The following is a 16,483-nucleotide window of genomic DNA, read 5'->3' as shown; positions in this document are numbered from 1 at the left end:
GAACCGGCTTCCCAGTGAAATCTCATCTCTTTCTTCAACATTACTTTTCAAAAAGCAACTTAAAAGTATACCTTAAAACTCAATGGCTATGCCCATGTACTAATCCAGACTAATAATCCCATTCCAGCTATGTCCACTGTATACTTCTCTCTATTGCTGCTCTAAGTCTACCTCTCTCATGAACCTCTGTCAGTAGGATCTGTAAGTTACCTAAAATCAATTTTTAACTTAAGTCTTTCTTAGGAACCTCTACAGAGCATTAACTTAAATAGCAAGCTTTCTACTGTATGAATAGCAAGATGTCTACTGTATGAACATGTTTCTACTTTATAAATACTTGTTTTTCTTTCTTTTTATAACATGTTAGTTATATGATTACTAAGCTGCTAGGCAAAAATTGCATTCTAGTCTTAAAATTGTACTGTACCTGGTATTGCTATTATCTGTGAGGTGTATTATCTGCTTAGTGGAGCTTATCTCCCCGGGCCTCTACTGAAAATGGACATATAACCAGTTGGACTAGCCTGGTCAACAAATGTAAAATAAAATAAAATAAAATAAATACACTTTATAATCATGGTTTAGAATCAACATGGGCCTATGTGAAGCTGGATCTGATGTGTCTTTACCATAGGTTCATAGGTTGGTACTAGGCTATTGTGGCCCTAGGGCCTATACAAGCCTAGCCATAACAATTCCCTGGCTATTTCTTCCCACAATATTTACTTCCCTGGACCCCTGTCTAGCAGGGTGACTGACGTGATCCCTGGGGTGAATTTCCTATCTCCCATCCAATCATCAAGGTTTCTTTTGAAGACAGCCAAAGAGGCGCTCTTCTTGACATGTATGGGCAGTCTATTCCAGATTCTGGGGAGTCTATGAGTCAGGAACCTATCCCTCCAGCATTTTTTGTTCATTGTGATGACAAGTTTTAGATCCCTGGTGCGTGTGGATTTGAGGGATTGGGATTTCTTTAAGTGTAGCATGTCCAACAGCTCTGGGTTTGAAAAGACCTTGTATGTTAAGCAGAGATCGCTTCTGAGTAGACAATATGCGGCAGAGTATAGCTGGAGTTTTTTTAGATGGTCAACATAGGGCATCTGCTTTAGGCCTGTGATTCTTTTAGTGAGGTATTTCAGTGGCCTTTCCAGTTATTGCAGATGTCTTGAGAAGTACATACCAAACGAGGCATTGTGTTCTATAATGAGTCTAATGAGGGATGAGTACAGTGGGAAAATGGCCTCCTTTTTTCTGGATGAAAAGCCCTTAGTGATCATCTTTAAGTATTACAGCCACCACAGCTGTCTTCCAGTATGTTGGTACTTAAAATACTGTAAACAAAACCTTCTGGATCTTTATCACTTTCTTCCCTCCCTAAGTTGTGTTCTTCTTGTCAGTTCTTCATGACTTGCCTGCTATACAATAAACCACTTCCATGACAGCTTAGGCATATGATTTAGTTATTTTTCCACAAAGTAAAACTACTATGAAAAACATTTCTTTACTACAAAAGGATCTTGTATTTTTGTTATTTTGGGTAAAGGAACACAAATATGAAGCTAGTATGATTATAACAAAGCTAATGAATGTATTCAGTACATGCAATGCATTTTAAAGGCTTATGTGGAACTAACCATAATGGAAAAATTTACATCTCCAGGGACATATTGGAGCCTTTTTGCCATTGTGATGCTAAAATATTACAAAAAGCTTATCCTAACTTAGAAATGATGTACTCTGCAGAAAACAAGGCTCACCTTTAAGGGGAACAGGAGATCTACAAATTGATTACCAATTTTATATTCTAACATGTACATCTGTTTAGCTAGAAGTCACACTATGCTTTCTAAAATGCAGGTTATTGCACATGACATAATTGATATGAATGTTAAATGTACCTATCATCATTCTTCATTGCATCTTCTTCTTCCGTCGGCTTTTTCCTGGTTAGGGGTTGCCACAGCAGATCACCTGTCTGCTCATGATTGACAGTGGGATTTTTACGGTGTTGAGTTGCCAGCTCGGCGCCCAACCTTCCACAGAAGGCACACACGTACTCATGCCTAGGGCCAATTTAGAGTGTCCAATCCACCTACAGCATGTCTTTGGGATGTGGGAAGAAACCGGAGCACCCAGAGGAAACCCACACAACCACAGGGAGGACATGCAGACTCTGCACAGAAGGCACCCCAGCAGAGGATCGAACCAGAGAACCTCTTGCTGTGAGGTGGCAATGCTAACTGCTGCACCACTGCGGCCGCCCAAATCATTCTTCATTGCATACTGATACAAACGGTGTGAAGTTTAAGACTGGTAAAAGGAGATGAACTGATCATGTTTATTATGTTATATGGTTTTGCTAGCATTAATCCACATTTAACCAACAGACATCTTACACTGGATGCATTCCAAGTCGTTACGCTATGAATTAGTAAAACACACTCTGTTCCAGAGAAAAGGAGAAGTAAAGCCAAGAAGCCAAGTATCATCAGCATAACAATCTATTTAAGACATTTCCTTCTAATGAGATCACCTACTGGAAGCATATACATGGAGAATAAGAATGGACCTGGTACAAGAATTTGTGGAACTTGGGTGCAGATGGAACATTCACACCTGCTTTTATCTGGCACTGCTGGAGTCCCTGGCCTTCAGTGCAGGCTGTATTCTTAGCCAAAAAAAATCCTTCCCTTTCTCCAACCTTGTAGAGGTAAGATGGCAAAATATCACTCATTTCCATCCTTCAGCTGACTCATCAGGTATCAGCTCTGCCTGAATGTAGGTGTCATAGGTCTTAGTCAAGACTTAGGACTTTTTCCTTTTGGGCGCTGAGCTACTTTATGTAAGTTTTATATGCCTTCAACATGAAAAAAGCTACATGTCTGCTGTAGTAAAGCAGAAGAGTAATAAAAAGCATAGAGACAAAGTTGCCCTGAACCTCTGGTGTTGAGGGACAAAGCCCCAACTATGACCCAGGCTATTTGTGTTTGATTAGCAGTATGGGGCTGGGCAGATGAGGGATGGCAGGGAGTTCTGGTACTGGTCACCCATTCTGGAGTGAGGAAGCCAGGTCATCTAACTGGACTGGCAACACCTCCAAGAACATAACTGTGTCACCCACAGGAACCACATCAGTGTGCCACATAGGCAGAGAGTTTCCATGCAGAGCAGTATGTATGCACTCTCATGCAAGCAGCATTAGTAGAGCTTAGATGCTATTAATAGAAGGGAGTTAGGTCCACAGTGGAAGAGTCTGCAAACTGTCAGACTGGCCCATTCCCTGACACCCAACTCCCAACTCTGAGGGGAACAAAAGGGCTGGTTAGTCTCTCTAGACAGGGAATGAATGGGCCTTAGGACTTCTGCTCTGGTCTCTTTCCCAGAAAGAGGAATAAGCAAGCCAGTTAGTGTAGGAAATTGGAGACACTGTGTGAACTCTGCAAATAGGGTGAAAAAAAATACAAATTACTTGCACAGAGTAACAATGGCAAATTTCCTAGAAGTAGCAGTAAGAGAAAATTCTTAATGAAATTAAAAGAAACAGGAAGCACAACTTAAGAAATGTGAACTCAAATGTGATAGAATGTAATACATTTTAACATTCTTACTAAATCAAAGCTATCAAAACAGTGAATGGCATTCCCAACAAATCACTTACGTTTTTCCTGGATATAAACATAATCTTCAATTGCAAAAGGACTTGCTTTTTTATGTTCCTCTGGGGATTTTCTGATTTTTTTCATAAGCTCTAGTACCTCAGACCTGGTACCTTCAAAGCGGTTTCTTGTCTTAAAATAAAACATGAATCATTAAAAATTAAGCAGACAATGTGCTTTGTTATCCATTCACTTATGAAAATACAACATTGTCATAACAGACATTTAAAATCCAATCTGCAACTGGTAAGGAGAGTTTAGGTGTTAGGATAATAATACAATCACAGATTGGCAATGCTGGTTACAAAGGTTAAGGCAAATATCATGAATATAACTGTGACTAACAGCCAGAAGAGAACTCAGTTTTGTATGGAGCAAACTTTTGGAAGCAGTTTACCCAGCAGAGCTCTACCTCAATCTATGGTTTGCTGTCTACCCCCTATTTACTGTCGATATACATAGCGATAACGCTATCCTAATTTTCTGCATGTATGATTACATTAACAGGGAGTCATGCATTTACTCTTTAGAATGTCTGCACATGAACAGGCATGCAAAGGATGGCTGCAAAGCTGTACATCCAGCCTCCACTGTTAGTAATTTAGTATGGTCTCATCTCAAACATCCCAATGACGGAATTCCAGTGTGGAGAACAGGCCATCAAATGTTCAGCAACCTCTCTGACTGATCCTCTAACACAAGCACTCTTAGTGAATGAACCCACACCACTTACTGCATGTATGAGAAGGTATGTACCTCTTATATGCTGACATGCAAGCACACAGAGTTACAGTATTCCTGGAAAGAAATTAAGAGAATCCTTACAACCTGGCACCAAAATGCTGCATACCAAGACTATAACACCCCCATTCTGTTAGTTTTGAATTTCATAATCAATCAAAAGCTAGAGCTCGGGCAAGCACATTTTAACATCTAAATCAAAACTGTAAAATAATGTGTCTTGGGAATTTTTCTCAGAAACCCAGTATACACCTGTACCATACACTGTTGAACTATTCTTGATTTTTCATTGAAGGAGCTTTAAATAATTTATTTTCCTCCACCAACCACTATTTATGAAAGCTTTGGAAAATCCTGTATATGGGGATGCACATGCCTGTGCCAACAATATGCCATAGTGGAATGCACCAGTTATATAAGCATACATTACCTTGACCCTACTAATTCACTCCAATGTTACATGTGAGCACATTCCTGCAGATCAAGCAATGACAATAAAAATCTGACACCTAACTAAAAATAATATTTAAGTATGTACTTGTTGAGCCTACAGGAAACTCTAATTGGTGAAAAAGAAGCATATCAAAAGGGGGTGGAGGTTGGGTATTCCTGTTCCATTGAAGAAGGTTCCCTTGTAGGTTAACTTGTATAGTAATACCATTTCTGTGACAACTAATGGTAAGGACCCTGCTGGATAGGTCCTTTGTTGGGCTGAATCCCAAGTAATAACCACTAGTGTGGAAGGAGAGGGAGGACACAAACAGTACAGAGTCCAGACAGTTGAGTTCTACAATATAGATTTTGCAAATAAATCCAAAGCCCTGACCCCTCCCACCATTCCATGGACACAGCTGGGGCAATAATGCTTGGTGCAAGTGTGTAGTGAAAAACAAGTGGCTATGGCACAGATATCTACAATGGAGACATTACTGCAATAAACAATGTAGGCAGCTACCCTCCTGCTACAATGAACTTTGGCCATAGCATTTGACAGTGGGTGGTTAGCTATCTGACTGGGAGGGAAAAAAAAAAGAGTTGTCAGTCCATTTGGAAAATGTCTGCTTGGCAATAAGGAGTTCTTCCTTCCCTGGTGCAAGACAAATTCCTGAACTCATACAAGTAGCTTCAGGTATTTGTGCTCATGGTGTACATTCAGGATGTGAAAGCCTATCTCATTCCTCATTTTGTCCCCAAGAAGAAAAACAGGAGGGAGACACTTGATTCAAGGACAATTCTGAAAGTGCTTTAGGAAGAAGACAAGGGTTAATTCTGAGAGACTCCCTGTCATTGTGAATAAACAAATATGGCTCAATATATGTAATGGCATGAATGTCTCACATCCTACATACAGAAGTGACAGCTGTGTGAAAGAACATTTGCCAGAAACAAATTTCAACACTGGTGAGCAAGCAGGCTTAAATGATGGCAGAGTACCTGTCAGCTATACAAGTGAAATCCCATACAGGTGAAGGGTTCTTCAAAGTAAGACTGGGATATGGCACTCCTTTAAGGACCTACATGAATGGCCAGTCCTGGGCCACAGTCTAGCCCTTCACAAGGTCATGATGCACACTTGTAGTAGACTCATGCACCTTACCTATGGAATAATGGCGGCCCAAATCATAACACACGTGTGAGAGACCTGCATGGACCAGCAGGAAAGGCACAGAATACTGCTCCTCTCAACCTGTTAGCTCCTATCACTTGGATGTTCAGACCTGCTGAATGGAAGACTCCCCTAACAGCCTCAATAACCTCTCTGACTTCCACCTGCCAAACACTGTGGGATAAGGGATTTACATCAGAAGCCAGACCCTGAAGTGGAGCAAATTGGTGTCCCAGTTGTGGGTAACATCTTTATTCACACATTCATAAATTCATACACTAAACAGCAGCTCATAATGATACCAATCAATGAGCCACATTCCCCAAATTCCAACCACAAATGAAGGGGCCACATTCCCAAAATCCCAACCACAAATCAAGCAGCCACATTCCCCAAATCCCAACCACAGATGTGTACTTCGCCATACACATATCCAAGCCATACTTTAAGCTAATCAAAGAGGAATTTTTTTTAATAACAAAGCTGATGCATTTTTAAATGCAACTATTCTAACTCAGAAAGGTTATTAGTCCTGTCTGTAAAGTGTCCTGGGATTACCTGTCTGTAAAGTGTCCTGGGATTACAGAAGATGCACTGGCATGTGTAATGACTGGCATGTATAGTGAACTGATGATCAACACCTAGAAAATCCAAACAAGACCTAAGCAGTTTATCCACAGACATTCCACAGGTTAAATACAAATTCTCCTCTGTATGTCAATGAGAACAACCTCAAAGTCCTAATTATTTTATCATAAATAAAGTTACACAAATTATCAGTCCTCCTAGTAAGCAATTTCTACACTGCCTTCAAATTTTAAAACAGCACAGAGATGCATTATCTTCAATAAAAGAATGTAACACTGCAGTATAAGAGGACTACTTCTGACGCATTCATACTTATATGAGAGGGTTTTATCAAGCACAGACACTCTCAAGAATTAAAACAGTTACCAGTGGTATACTACAGGGCTCAGTTTTGGGCCCTCTCCTATTTGGCATATATTTCTCAGACCTTCAGGCCAGTATTTCTGGCCTACGGTTAACTAAGTTTGCAGACAACTGTAAATTGGGTGTTATTTGATCATCAGATGACTTACAATTGCTCCAACACTACTTAGACCACGTTTAGAACTAACATAAGGGCAATGGTCTCAAATTAAATATAAAAAAAATGTGAAACAGTTCCTTTTGGTAAACAATAGAGTTTCACTTAATTAGTAGATGCACCCCTCCAGTCAGACACTGTTGCACGGTATGTGGGTCGTCTTGTTGATAATTCCTTATCATTTGACCATCATGTCTCCACAGCAGTATGAAAGTCTTTTTCTCTGCCCATTCTAATTTCCAAAAACATCTCCTCTAGATCAAAAAAAGTCTTAATTCTCTTTACTCACATCTTATCAGACAATAAATCCAAAACACTTGCGGAAGAATGCAAGTCCACTCCAGATACTGTAGTTTCTTTTCTTTAATGTAGCACAAAAATAAAAATACCATTACTGAATATAATTCACCTTTTCCCATGTATTTATCTGAACATACTGCACAGCTTGAGAGACCTCAGAGATTCATAACAAAAAAGATCAGTGGCATCAAAAATCTTGGTAACCAGGAGAGACTGGCAACCCTTTCTCTGTACTCATTTTCTTACAGACTTCTCCGTAAAGCTCTATGTCTAGTCTTTCATGCCATGAAAGATCCAGCACGATCTAATCATCTTTGCAGAACTAATGGTACATCAAATATTTAGTTAAAGAAACTAAACCTACATCAGCAGATAAGACATGCTGGCATGACAGATTCATACCCCAAGGTACCCTCACCTCTGGAACAAACTTGCACTACATCAAGCAGAGTAGTACCCTTGCTACCTTCAAGGGACACCTACATAACTGGATGGGCAGACTCAAATTATCTCCTGGTCTGTCTTGTCTTGCCCTCCTTGAGGCTAGAGGGAAATTTTGAATAGGGCTTTATGGCTAGGTTTGAAATGGTCTACAGATGGATTGCCTCGTACTTACGTATGAACCATGGCATCATTTCACAGTGTGCAATACAGCTCCCCCATTCCCTCCCCAACTTTGCTTTTGACTCACTATAACCGTCATCTTTTACAGACTAACAGTTAAATAATTCTAGATTACAAAAGCTGTACAGTCAAAACACTAAGCAAAATGTACCTACTGGCACTTCCACTGATTTTGCGATATATGATATGCTTACCCATTAAAGGTGGACTGATAATGCACTGCTTATCACATGAGACACTGCTCTTTTACATCAAATAGCTGGTGTAAAATAGGTCTTTCACATCATGCCATGGAGTTAATCAGGGCACTAATGAAGCCTTTGCATCCTTCTCCCAAATATCTCTTACAGAGTCATCCACTGTGCATGGACACTGAGACCAGCTACAGACCCACAGTGACCCTGATTTCAAGGTTACAACTCGAATAACGGCATGATGCAAAAATGGCCCCCTAAATATCCTAATTACACTTCTTGTTTTGTTTTTGTGTAGCTGAATATATAAAATGAACTCTAAATGACTGGGTCTATATTACAACATCGAATATTTAACAGCTCGAATCACTAAAGGTCGATCTTTAGTGATCGAACTGTTAAAATATCGAATGTTCTTAAAAAAAAAAACAACAAAAAAAAAAACTAAAGGGTGTAGGCAGGGGCAAGCCCACCTGCACCCCCTACTACTTAAATATACCAACTCTGAAACCGCACTACATTGAAGTAAACAGAAATCTCCCCTTACAGAGATTTCCGTTTACCCGTTCAATGTTCTGCACTTTCACTATTCTCGATTCGACAATGTCAGATTTGACATTGTCGGCTTTCGAGAATTTAATATAGACCAATGGGCTAAAAAAGCAATATCTGATCACTCTCGGGCATATTCTGATACTTTCAGTTCAAATGGTAAAAATGAGTGATGAAACTTAATTTTGTTCTTCTTCGACAGAACTGAGTAATGGGGACCCAAACGATCATACCAGCACATGTTTCTTCTTTCTGGAAATTAAACGCTTAGAAGAATTACATTAAAGTGCTTTAACTTTCCAATCTATAAATTCAGAATGGAAGTGACAAAGTCATAGTTAAGTAGAAGCAGCTGGGAGGATAAGCTGGATCTAGGCCCATTCTTTTACCATAACTGTTATTTCATGCGTACAGTGCAAATACGTGGATGGACTTTAAAGCAGTTTGTTATTAAAAGGTCTTTACCTTTATTCAGAAGTTCTAGAGCAATCCTGAAGGCCAGTTTTCACCTGGCCATGTCTTATTCTTTTTCAGTCTTGTGAAGATATCAGCCCATATCATAAAGTTTTCTAAGGGACTAGACTGGAGAAAGACCAGAGAAGAGGACTTCAAAACTAGACTTTATGGTTGTTTAAGCAGGCAACATGTTATATTCAATAAAAAAAGGTAACAGGGAAAGCAGTTACTGATGCTCATGTAGGAGAACACATTTTTTTATTTAAATCACATTTATAGTGGATGCTGTTAGAGTTCCTAGGATTCTCCCTTAAGGGACCATTGTACTTTAGAATGGCACAATAAATCTTGGATTCAACAGCCACCACAAGTTACATTTAAGTTCCTTGTCTCTAGTAGATCAATCTCATTGTGAATGCAGAGCATTGTACAGCTAAAACTAAATTCATGAAACTGGAGATCTTGTTCTAGAGTAAAGGGATGAGTGTACAGCCTCAGAGACATATTCCTCCAACTGTTTGTCAGAGTACAGAATAAACTACTTCCACATTAAAACTTGGGAGGCTTACTGGCAACATGTGCCCTTGTTTTACCAACACCCTTAAAGCTCAATTATGGGTAGTTCCTGTATCACACAGGATTAAAGCCATGACTACAGCTGAGACAATCCATGTATGATTATTGGCTTGGGCACCTGATAGAGCTGGATGGGGAGGATGGGAATGAGCAGCTGTTTCTGGCTCACCTATCTGGGAGGGAAAGAGAAAGTTGAGGCTTGCAAGTTGAGTAACACCATGGAGGAGCATTAGATGTCATCTACATGGGGCGGGAGGCTATGAGTTCCTGCTGCACAAGCACGTAGCCAAGTAAGCACGTAGAGGTATGTTCCCTTTGGCAGGCAATACAAAAAGGAGCTTAGTGAGCCCTCCCTTCTAGTGGCTGAGTGAGCCACTATGGGAAGATTCTATCCACTAGTGAAGGGATAGGATGATCCACAGGACTTGTAAGCTGGTGACCCACTCCCTACCACCCCATTCCCACCACTCTCACCACTGCAGAATGAATGAGTCAGTTGGGCGAGTTAGGCAGGAATGAATGGGCTCTTGCCTAATGTGGGAATCCCTGTTTTACATCCAACTGAATAAACAGGATGACTGAATGCTGGCAGAGCAGACATCAGGGGACCCTGTGAATGGAGAAAAAACTCAAAGTAACAGGCCAAACAATGGAAGAAGTGGAAATTCTTCATGGACCCCTCCATTATCGAACTCTTACAGAAGAAAACTGAGAAAAACAACAAATTCAAACTAATAACTTTAGAAGAAAACAAACTGCATTGACAGACACATGTAACAACAAATGTGGAAAGTTATCATGGTGAGCTATACTTACCATAACCTCAAAGGTACAAAAATAAGGATTACATCTGATTTATTCACAATAATACTTAAGAATTAACATAGGTGGATGTCTACCCATCTGGCTTGACTTCCAGAGCTTCAGACAATCCCAAATGGAGTTCCTTCCCATGCCATGGACATCAGTAGGATGCTTAGTTGAAAACAGACATCAGTCTGTGACATATTTATTTCTTTTGGAGGTATAGAAAACAGATTAAATCAAATGGAAAGAGAAGGACAGTATCTCCTTCTCTATAATCTCTTATTTCCTTAAATGTAAAGGAATGTAAGAAAGGTCCCAGAGAGGCGGGTGGTGGGAAGGAGCCCATGCTGCAGTAGTGATCCTTACGTTTGGGTATTTACTTTTATTTTGAGTACATTCACATAACTCCACTGACTTGTATAAGGATCACTGCTATGCTGGCTCAACATGAGAGCTAAAAGCACACATAAGACCTCCACCAGAACCCTATTAAATATTATCAAAAATGAGATCAGTAATGTCGATCCCCCCTCTGTAAAACAAGCTTGTACTTCTGCCTGCATTCTTTTATCAGATTATTATTCCCACTCATATCTCCCTTTATGAAACAGTCTAATAAAACAGTACAAAAATTCCCAGATCAATTAGAACCAAACATTAACATAATGCCATGATGCTGCCACAGTCTTTTCTTTAAATGTATTTGCTATTACAGTTAAACTACTGCCCATTATCTGTAACCAATCCCTTTTGTGCATAACACTTCTAGCTTAACTTCAGTTATCCCAGTCTGAAAACAAAAGTGAGAAAAAGAAGTCCCACTGAAACTGTTTTTTGGGTAAAATTCAGTTATTAGCTATTTAAGTACAATGACTGTATGTCAGCAAAAATAAAAATTCGGAAAACATCTGGGAAAGATTCTGCAGCTGCTCAGCAAAAAGCAGTTCAAGCTTCAGCTTTACTTCCAGAGATGGTTTCCAGTAATAAATCAAATTTTTGGTGAGAAAAAGTACATTTATGCCCCCAAACAATTCTGAGTCTTTAATATTTGAAAGAATATGTGAATGTTAAATAAACGTTTTGGCAACTATTAGCCACAAATGTGAAAACTTGACTCATGAGGAAAGAAATATTATTACCAGCTTGGCTAGTGATAAAAATCTGAGATTTATGAAGCTCGACAAGAGCGGTGGGCTGGATGTAATGACTCAGATAGATTATGTCTCCAAAATGTTTAATATACTGAATGATAGCTGCACATATTCAAAGGTGTCTAGAAATGCTAAACAGAGCATATATGAGAATTGACTATTTTCTTTCTGATGCTCTACTTCAAGGCACATGCCATAGATCAAACTGTATTTGGTTACTTAAGTGTGGACAATCTACAGTTACCTACAGTGTTCGGAATAACCAAGATTCACAAAAAATCTGCATTATCCACCATTTAGGCCCATAGTTTCAGCTCGAGGATCCAAGACAGACCCTCTGGCAGCATTAGTTGACAAAAGGGTCAGTGTCGTGGTCAGGGAAACTGACCACATCTTGAAGGACTCCTGGCACTGTTTAGAAAGGCTTAAAACTGCAAAAAGTGTAGGCAGCTATTCATTCTTGACTGCTGATGTCATTAATTTATTTTCTGTAATTCCACACACTGAACATTTGGAGATGTTTCAGGAGAGTTTGCACAAGAGTTCACATTTCTATTTATTTATTTATTTGTAGTTGGTTAACCAGGATAGTCCATTGGGCCAATAAGAACCCGTTTTCAATGGAGTCCAGGGGAGAAAAGCTCCAATACAAAGGTTACAAAAAATTACAGCAGTTTACAATTTAAATAATTTGTATGTTCAAAGACAAAACAAAGATTAAGTAGTTGCAATAAAAATTTAGGTTACATTTTGTAGAAGAGAAAGATTAAGCAGATACAATAAAAATTTTAGGTTACATTTTGTAGAAAACAAAACAAAGCATTGCTTTAGTAAATATACAGTTTCTTGAAATGGAATAGTAAGATTTGAGAATTATAAGAGGTTATTTACAGTTGGCTTAGTATTTGGTGTCTGGAATATATGAGACAGTTGCCTGTAGGAAGTGGAGAATAGGCTATAAAAGCTGATAAAATAGTGTTCCTTACTGATGTCATGGAACTTGTCCTGAAGAACAATTTTTTGATGCTTGAGGGTGAAATTTATCACCAGATATCAGGTGTGGCTATGGGGGCCAAGTGTGCCCCCATATTTGCCAACCTTGTACTCCTAGAATGGGAAAGGAAATTTGTGTTTAGGTCACACTTTTATGACAAAATGTTGTTATACAATCGTTTTTTGGATGATTTACTCATCCTATGGCAAGGGATTGAAGATGAAGCTGATGAATTTGTAGAATATTTAAATTCTACAACTGATTTTTTTAGGTTTACTAGTACATGGAAATCTGATGAGATTAATTACTTCGACATTAAATTGTTCAAGAATGAAATAAATCAAGAATTATGTAGCACTATCTTCAGAAAAAAAGACCTATTCCAATAGCTTGTTGCACTTCAAGAGTTGCCACCCAAGACACCAGCTGAAAAGCATAATAAAGGGCCATATGGTGAGATTACCACGCTTAATAAGCAATGATGTGAACTTTACCAATGAACTGTATATGTTTTAATAGGGATGTTCATTGAGAGGGGATATCCAGTGAGAAAGAAATTTTGGTAAAAAGAAACACATCTTTTATCCCCATACTGAACATCACAGTTGCCCAGACACAAACCAGACCTAGAGATACTACTACAGATGTGATGGCTTTGCATTACAACACAGATTCCCATAATATATGTTCGATTGTCAATAGATGTTGGGACACTTGTTTCTGTGAAGTGACCAAGGAACTTCTTGACAATAAACCTCGAATAGTTTATAGTAGGGGTAGAAATATTAAGAAGATTTTAGAGGGGAATTTTAAAACCAACTCAAAACCTGGGTATCATTCCCTTATGTTGAAATCTGGTGCCTGTAAATTTTGTAAGTTTATTGATGGCCACAAGTCACGGTAGGGAATTATGATTACTCTATTAGATGCCCAGGAAAATGTAACTGCAACATGACCATGTTAGTCTACCTGGTCACCTGTGTGTCTTGTACATCTTTTTCTGTTGGAAAAACTGTGCACAGGTTAAGAGAGAGAATTAGCGAACATTTAAGGGCATTAAAGAATAACGAGTCACATAATGCTCTTTTTGTTCACAGTAATAAAAGTGTGTGAACTTTAAAAGGTTCATCGTTTTTGTGATAGACAAGGTTCAACAAAATGAGAGGGTGGTGACATTAAATTAGAAGTAGCAGCAAGGGAAAGTAAATGGCAGATGAGGCTAAATATCAATGTTTCACCAGGACTTAATGACAGTATATCACTGACACCTATTTTGAAACAAAGGGCTTGTTTAATTTGAATTAATATCAGTGTTTTTTATGTTCCACTTTTGGAATTATAAACTTTGATAGGTAATTGTATTTATATTTGGGCTTAGGCTTTTGTTGTGTTAAAATGCATTTTAAACCGTATTCACCATGTTTTTTTACTGTTTCTATGACAGTTACTGTTTTAAAATCTTGCTTTTAGTGATATGTCTTTACTCACTAGTTAGTGTCTTGCATTAATTGTACAAAGAATGTGATTGGTTGTTTATTTCACCTATGAGGGTACTTAAGCTGTTATGCTTGGTGTTTTTTTACAACTCTGATGATGCCAGAGGAATCCAAGGTGAAAGCGCTTAGTTGTTGGTCGATTTGCTACTCTGTTTGTCATTAAAACAGTTTTCAGTTTCCAGCGAAGTGTTGCGACTGTTTTTTTTTCCCCATTTTTGCTGCTTGTTAGCATTTGGTTTGTATAATAAATCAAATGTACTCAGAGGTAATTAAAATAGATGAAACATTAAAGGACTGTATCAACTCAAATAACAAAAGGTTGCAAAAATATAAGAAGCTTTAACTAGCTACTCAGATGAACTGATAAAACTGCAAAAATCAGAGGCTGAAATGAAGAAAAAGCTGGCCAAGTAGGAGGCTTCACAAGAAGAGCTGTTTCAAAAAATAGTAAAAGACACAGCAAGCAGAAAAACAATTGAGATTTTTTGCTGTACCACAAAAACTGGATGGAACAGACTCTATTAATTTTATTAAAAGCACAAATAAGCAATTAGACTGGTGTTGCACAGCAGGATTCGTTAACTGAAAGGAGACAGAGTGTATGCTCCAAATCTGGCCATGAGAAAGCAGCCAAGACCTATTTTATTAAAATGCAATCATACCAGCAGAAAGAGTTGATCCTGACTAAACTGCGGCAGAATGGCATAGTATTAAACATTTGACAGAGCACAGTGTTTCCAGAAAATGATTATTCACTGTACATTGGACAGAAGAAAAGCAAATTTATAACAGTAATCACAGAATGTTGAGAAGCAGATGCAAGATTCAAGCTACTGTATCCAGCCGTATTCAGAGTGTTTTTTCCTAGATGATCTGAGACATTTTTTTATCCAAAACAGGCTAAGGAGGAAATAAAAAAAAGTTTATCCAACAAAAAGTGGGCCAGCAAGCAGAAGGGGACTCTGCTTCTCAATCTTCTCAAAGTAATGTCCATGAAGACACTTTATCAGTGAAACCTTTTTTAATGTTCCAAAGAAAAATGCTTGGGAGACGAACAAAAAAGCACCTGAGTTGACTGGAAGTATCAGGAGTACTTTGGACTTGTGCTGGAGTCTAGGGTTTGAAGATGGGAATGAGCAGGATGAAGACCATCAAAACTAAAATGAGTGAATAAATGTGAGACTATAAAGCATCTATCACATTTGTGAAGTATGGCTTTGCAAGAAAAAGTGGCAAAAAAGATTGGATTATTGTTGACTTTGTTAAGCTTGTGGGTAGACTGCAAAAGCATTTACCCCACTTTATGTTTACAAGAACACTAAAAGGAGGAAAAAACAACTGTTAAGCAAAAAAATGTTTGTTCTTATTAGTATTTGTATAAATCATTTCATAATATAACCTGCATGCTATACAGCAGTTTAGCATAGTGTGCAGTCAGAGGTATTTTAAATGTGGGGGATTCTTTTCAGTGACTGTTAAGTTATTAAAGTTAACAATTACTTTTTTAGCCATAAGAAATGTAGGCTTTACAGTACAAGAGAAGAAAGGCTTAAAAAAGGCAAGTTTGGCAGCGCTAGCCACCTGGCAGTGTGAATTTTGGCTCTTGATGATTGTCGCTGTTGAGGTGACACCCTAACTCCATGTGTAAAAATGGGAAAAAGGGGTTGTGGGTGGGTGGATGGATGGACGCTGTGATCTTGGGTGGTTTGTGTGGGGATGTTCTATAAAAATGCACAAGTTATATGCAGAATTAAAATATGATACCTTATTTTTTACAAGGGTGAATGTTGAGATTAATGCCTTTGGCTTAAACAATAAACAAGTGTTTTTTGTAAGCAAGTAGGCTTTACAAGTTACTTATATATACTTATATATATCTTCAGACAAAAAAACACATTGACAAAATCAGTTAAATACCTTCTGCCTTAAATATACTCATATAAATGTGTGTAACACTATATTTATTATTTTGATAGAGCATGTTTTTAACCATTACTTTTTTCAGGACACATACATTTATAATAGATTTTAGGCTTGGTTTTAGTGAAATTCCTGCTAATACTTTACCACTCATACCAGTTTTAAATGGATTTTTAAACAGAACATTTTTTTTTGTGTTTACTCATGGGTTACTGTATCTGATTGTATTTAATTGTTTAATTGCTCTTGTGATTCCTGGTAGGTGTGGTTATTTGTTGAGAGAAGGTATTGAACTGATTTTG

At 38.3% G+C, this 16,483-nt stretch overlaps 1 protein-coding gene across 1 annotated transcript in view; it reads right to left on the bottom strand.

Annotated features, from left to right (window-relative positions):
• The window catches only part of ARHGAP10 (Rho GTPase activating protein 10), a 2,173,597-nt gene that overhangs the window by 827,364 nt on the left and 1,329,750 nt on the right, over positions 1-16,483 (bottom strand). The window contains exon 8 of the mRNA XM_044063456.1: positions 3,659-3,788. Within this exon, the coding sequence (XP_043919391.1) occupies positions 3,659-3,788 (130 nt within the window). The remainder of the gene's footprint in view (positions 1-3,658; positions 3,789-16,483) is intronic.

This window comes from Protopterus annectens, chromosome 2.part1 (assembly GCF_019279795.1).
Source record: "Protopterus annectens isolate FY-2018-M chromosome 2.part1, PAN1.0, whole genome shotgun sequence".
Taxonomy (NCBI): domain Eukaryota; kingdom Metazoa; phylum Chordata; order Ceratodontiformes; family Protopteridae; genus Protopterus; species Protopterus annectens.
Note: the sequence above shows the minus strand (reverse complement) of the source record. Positions and strands in the feature narration are given on the sequence as shown.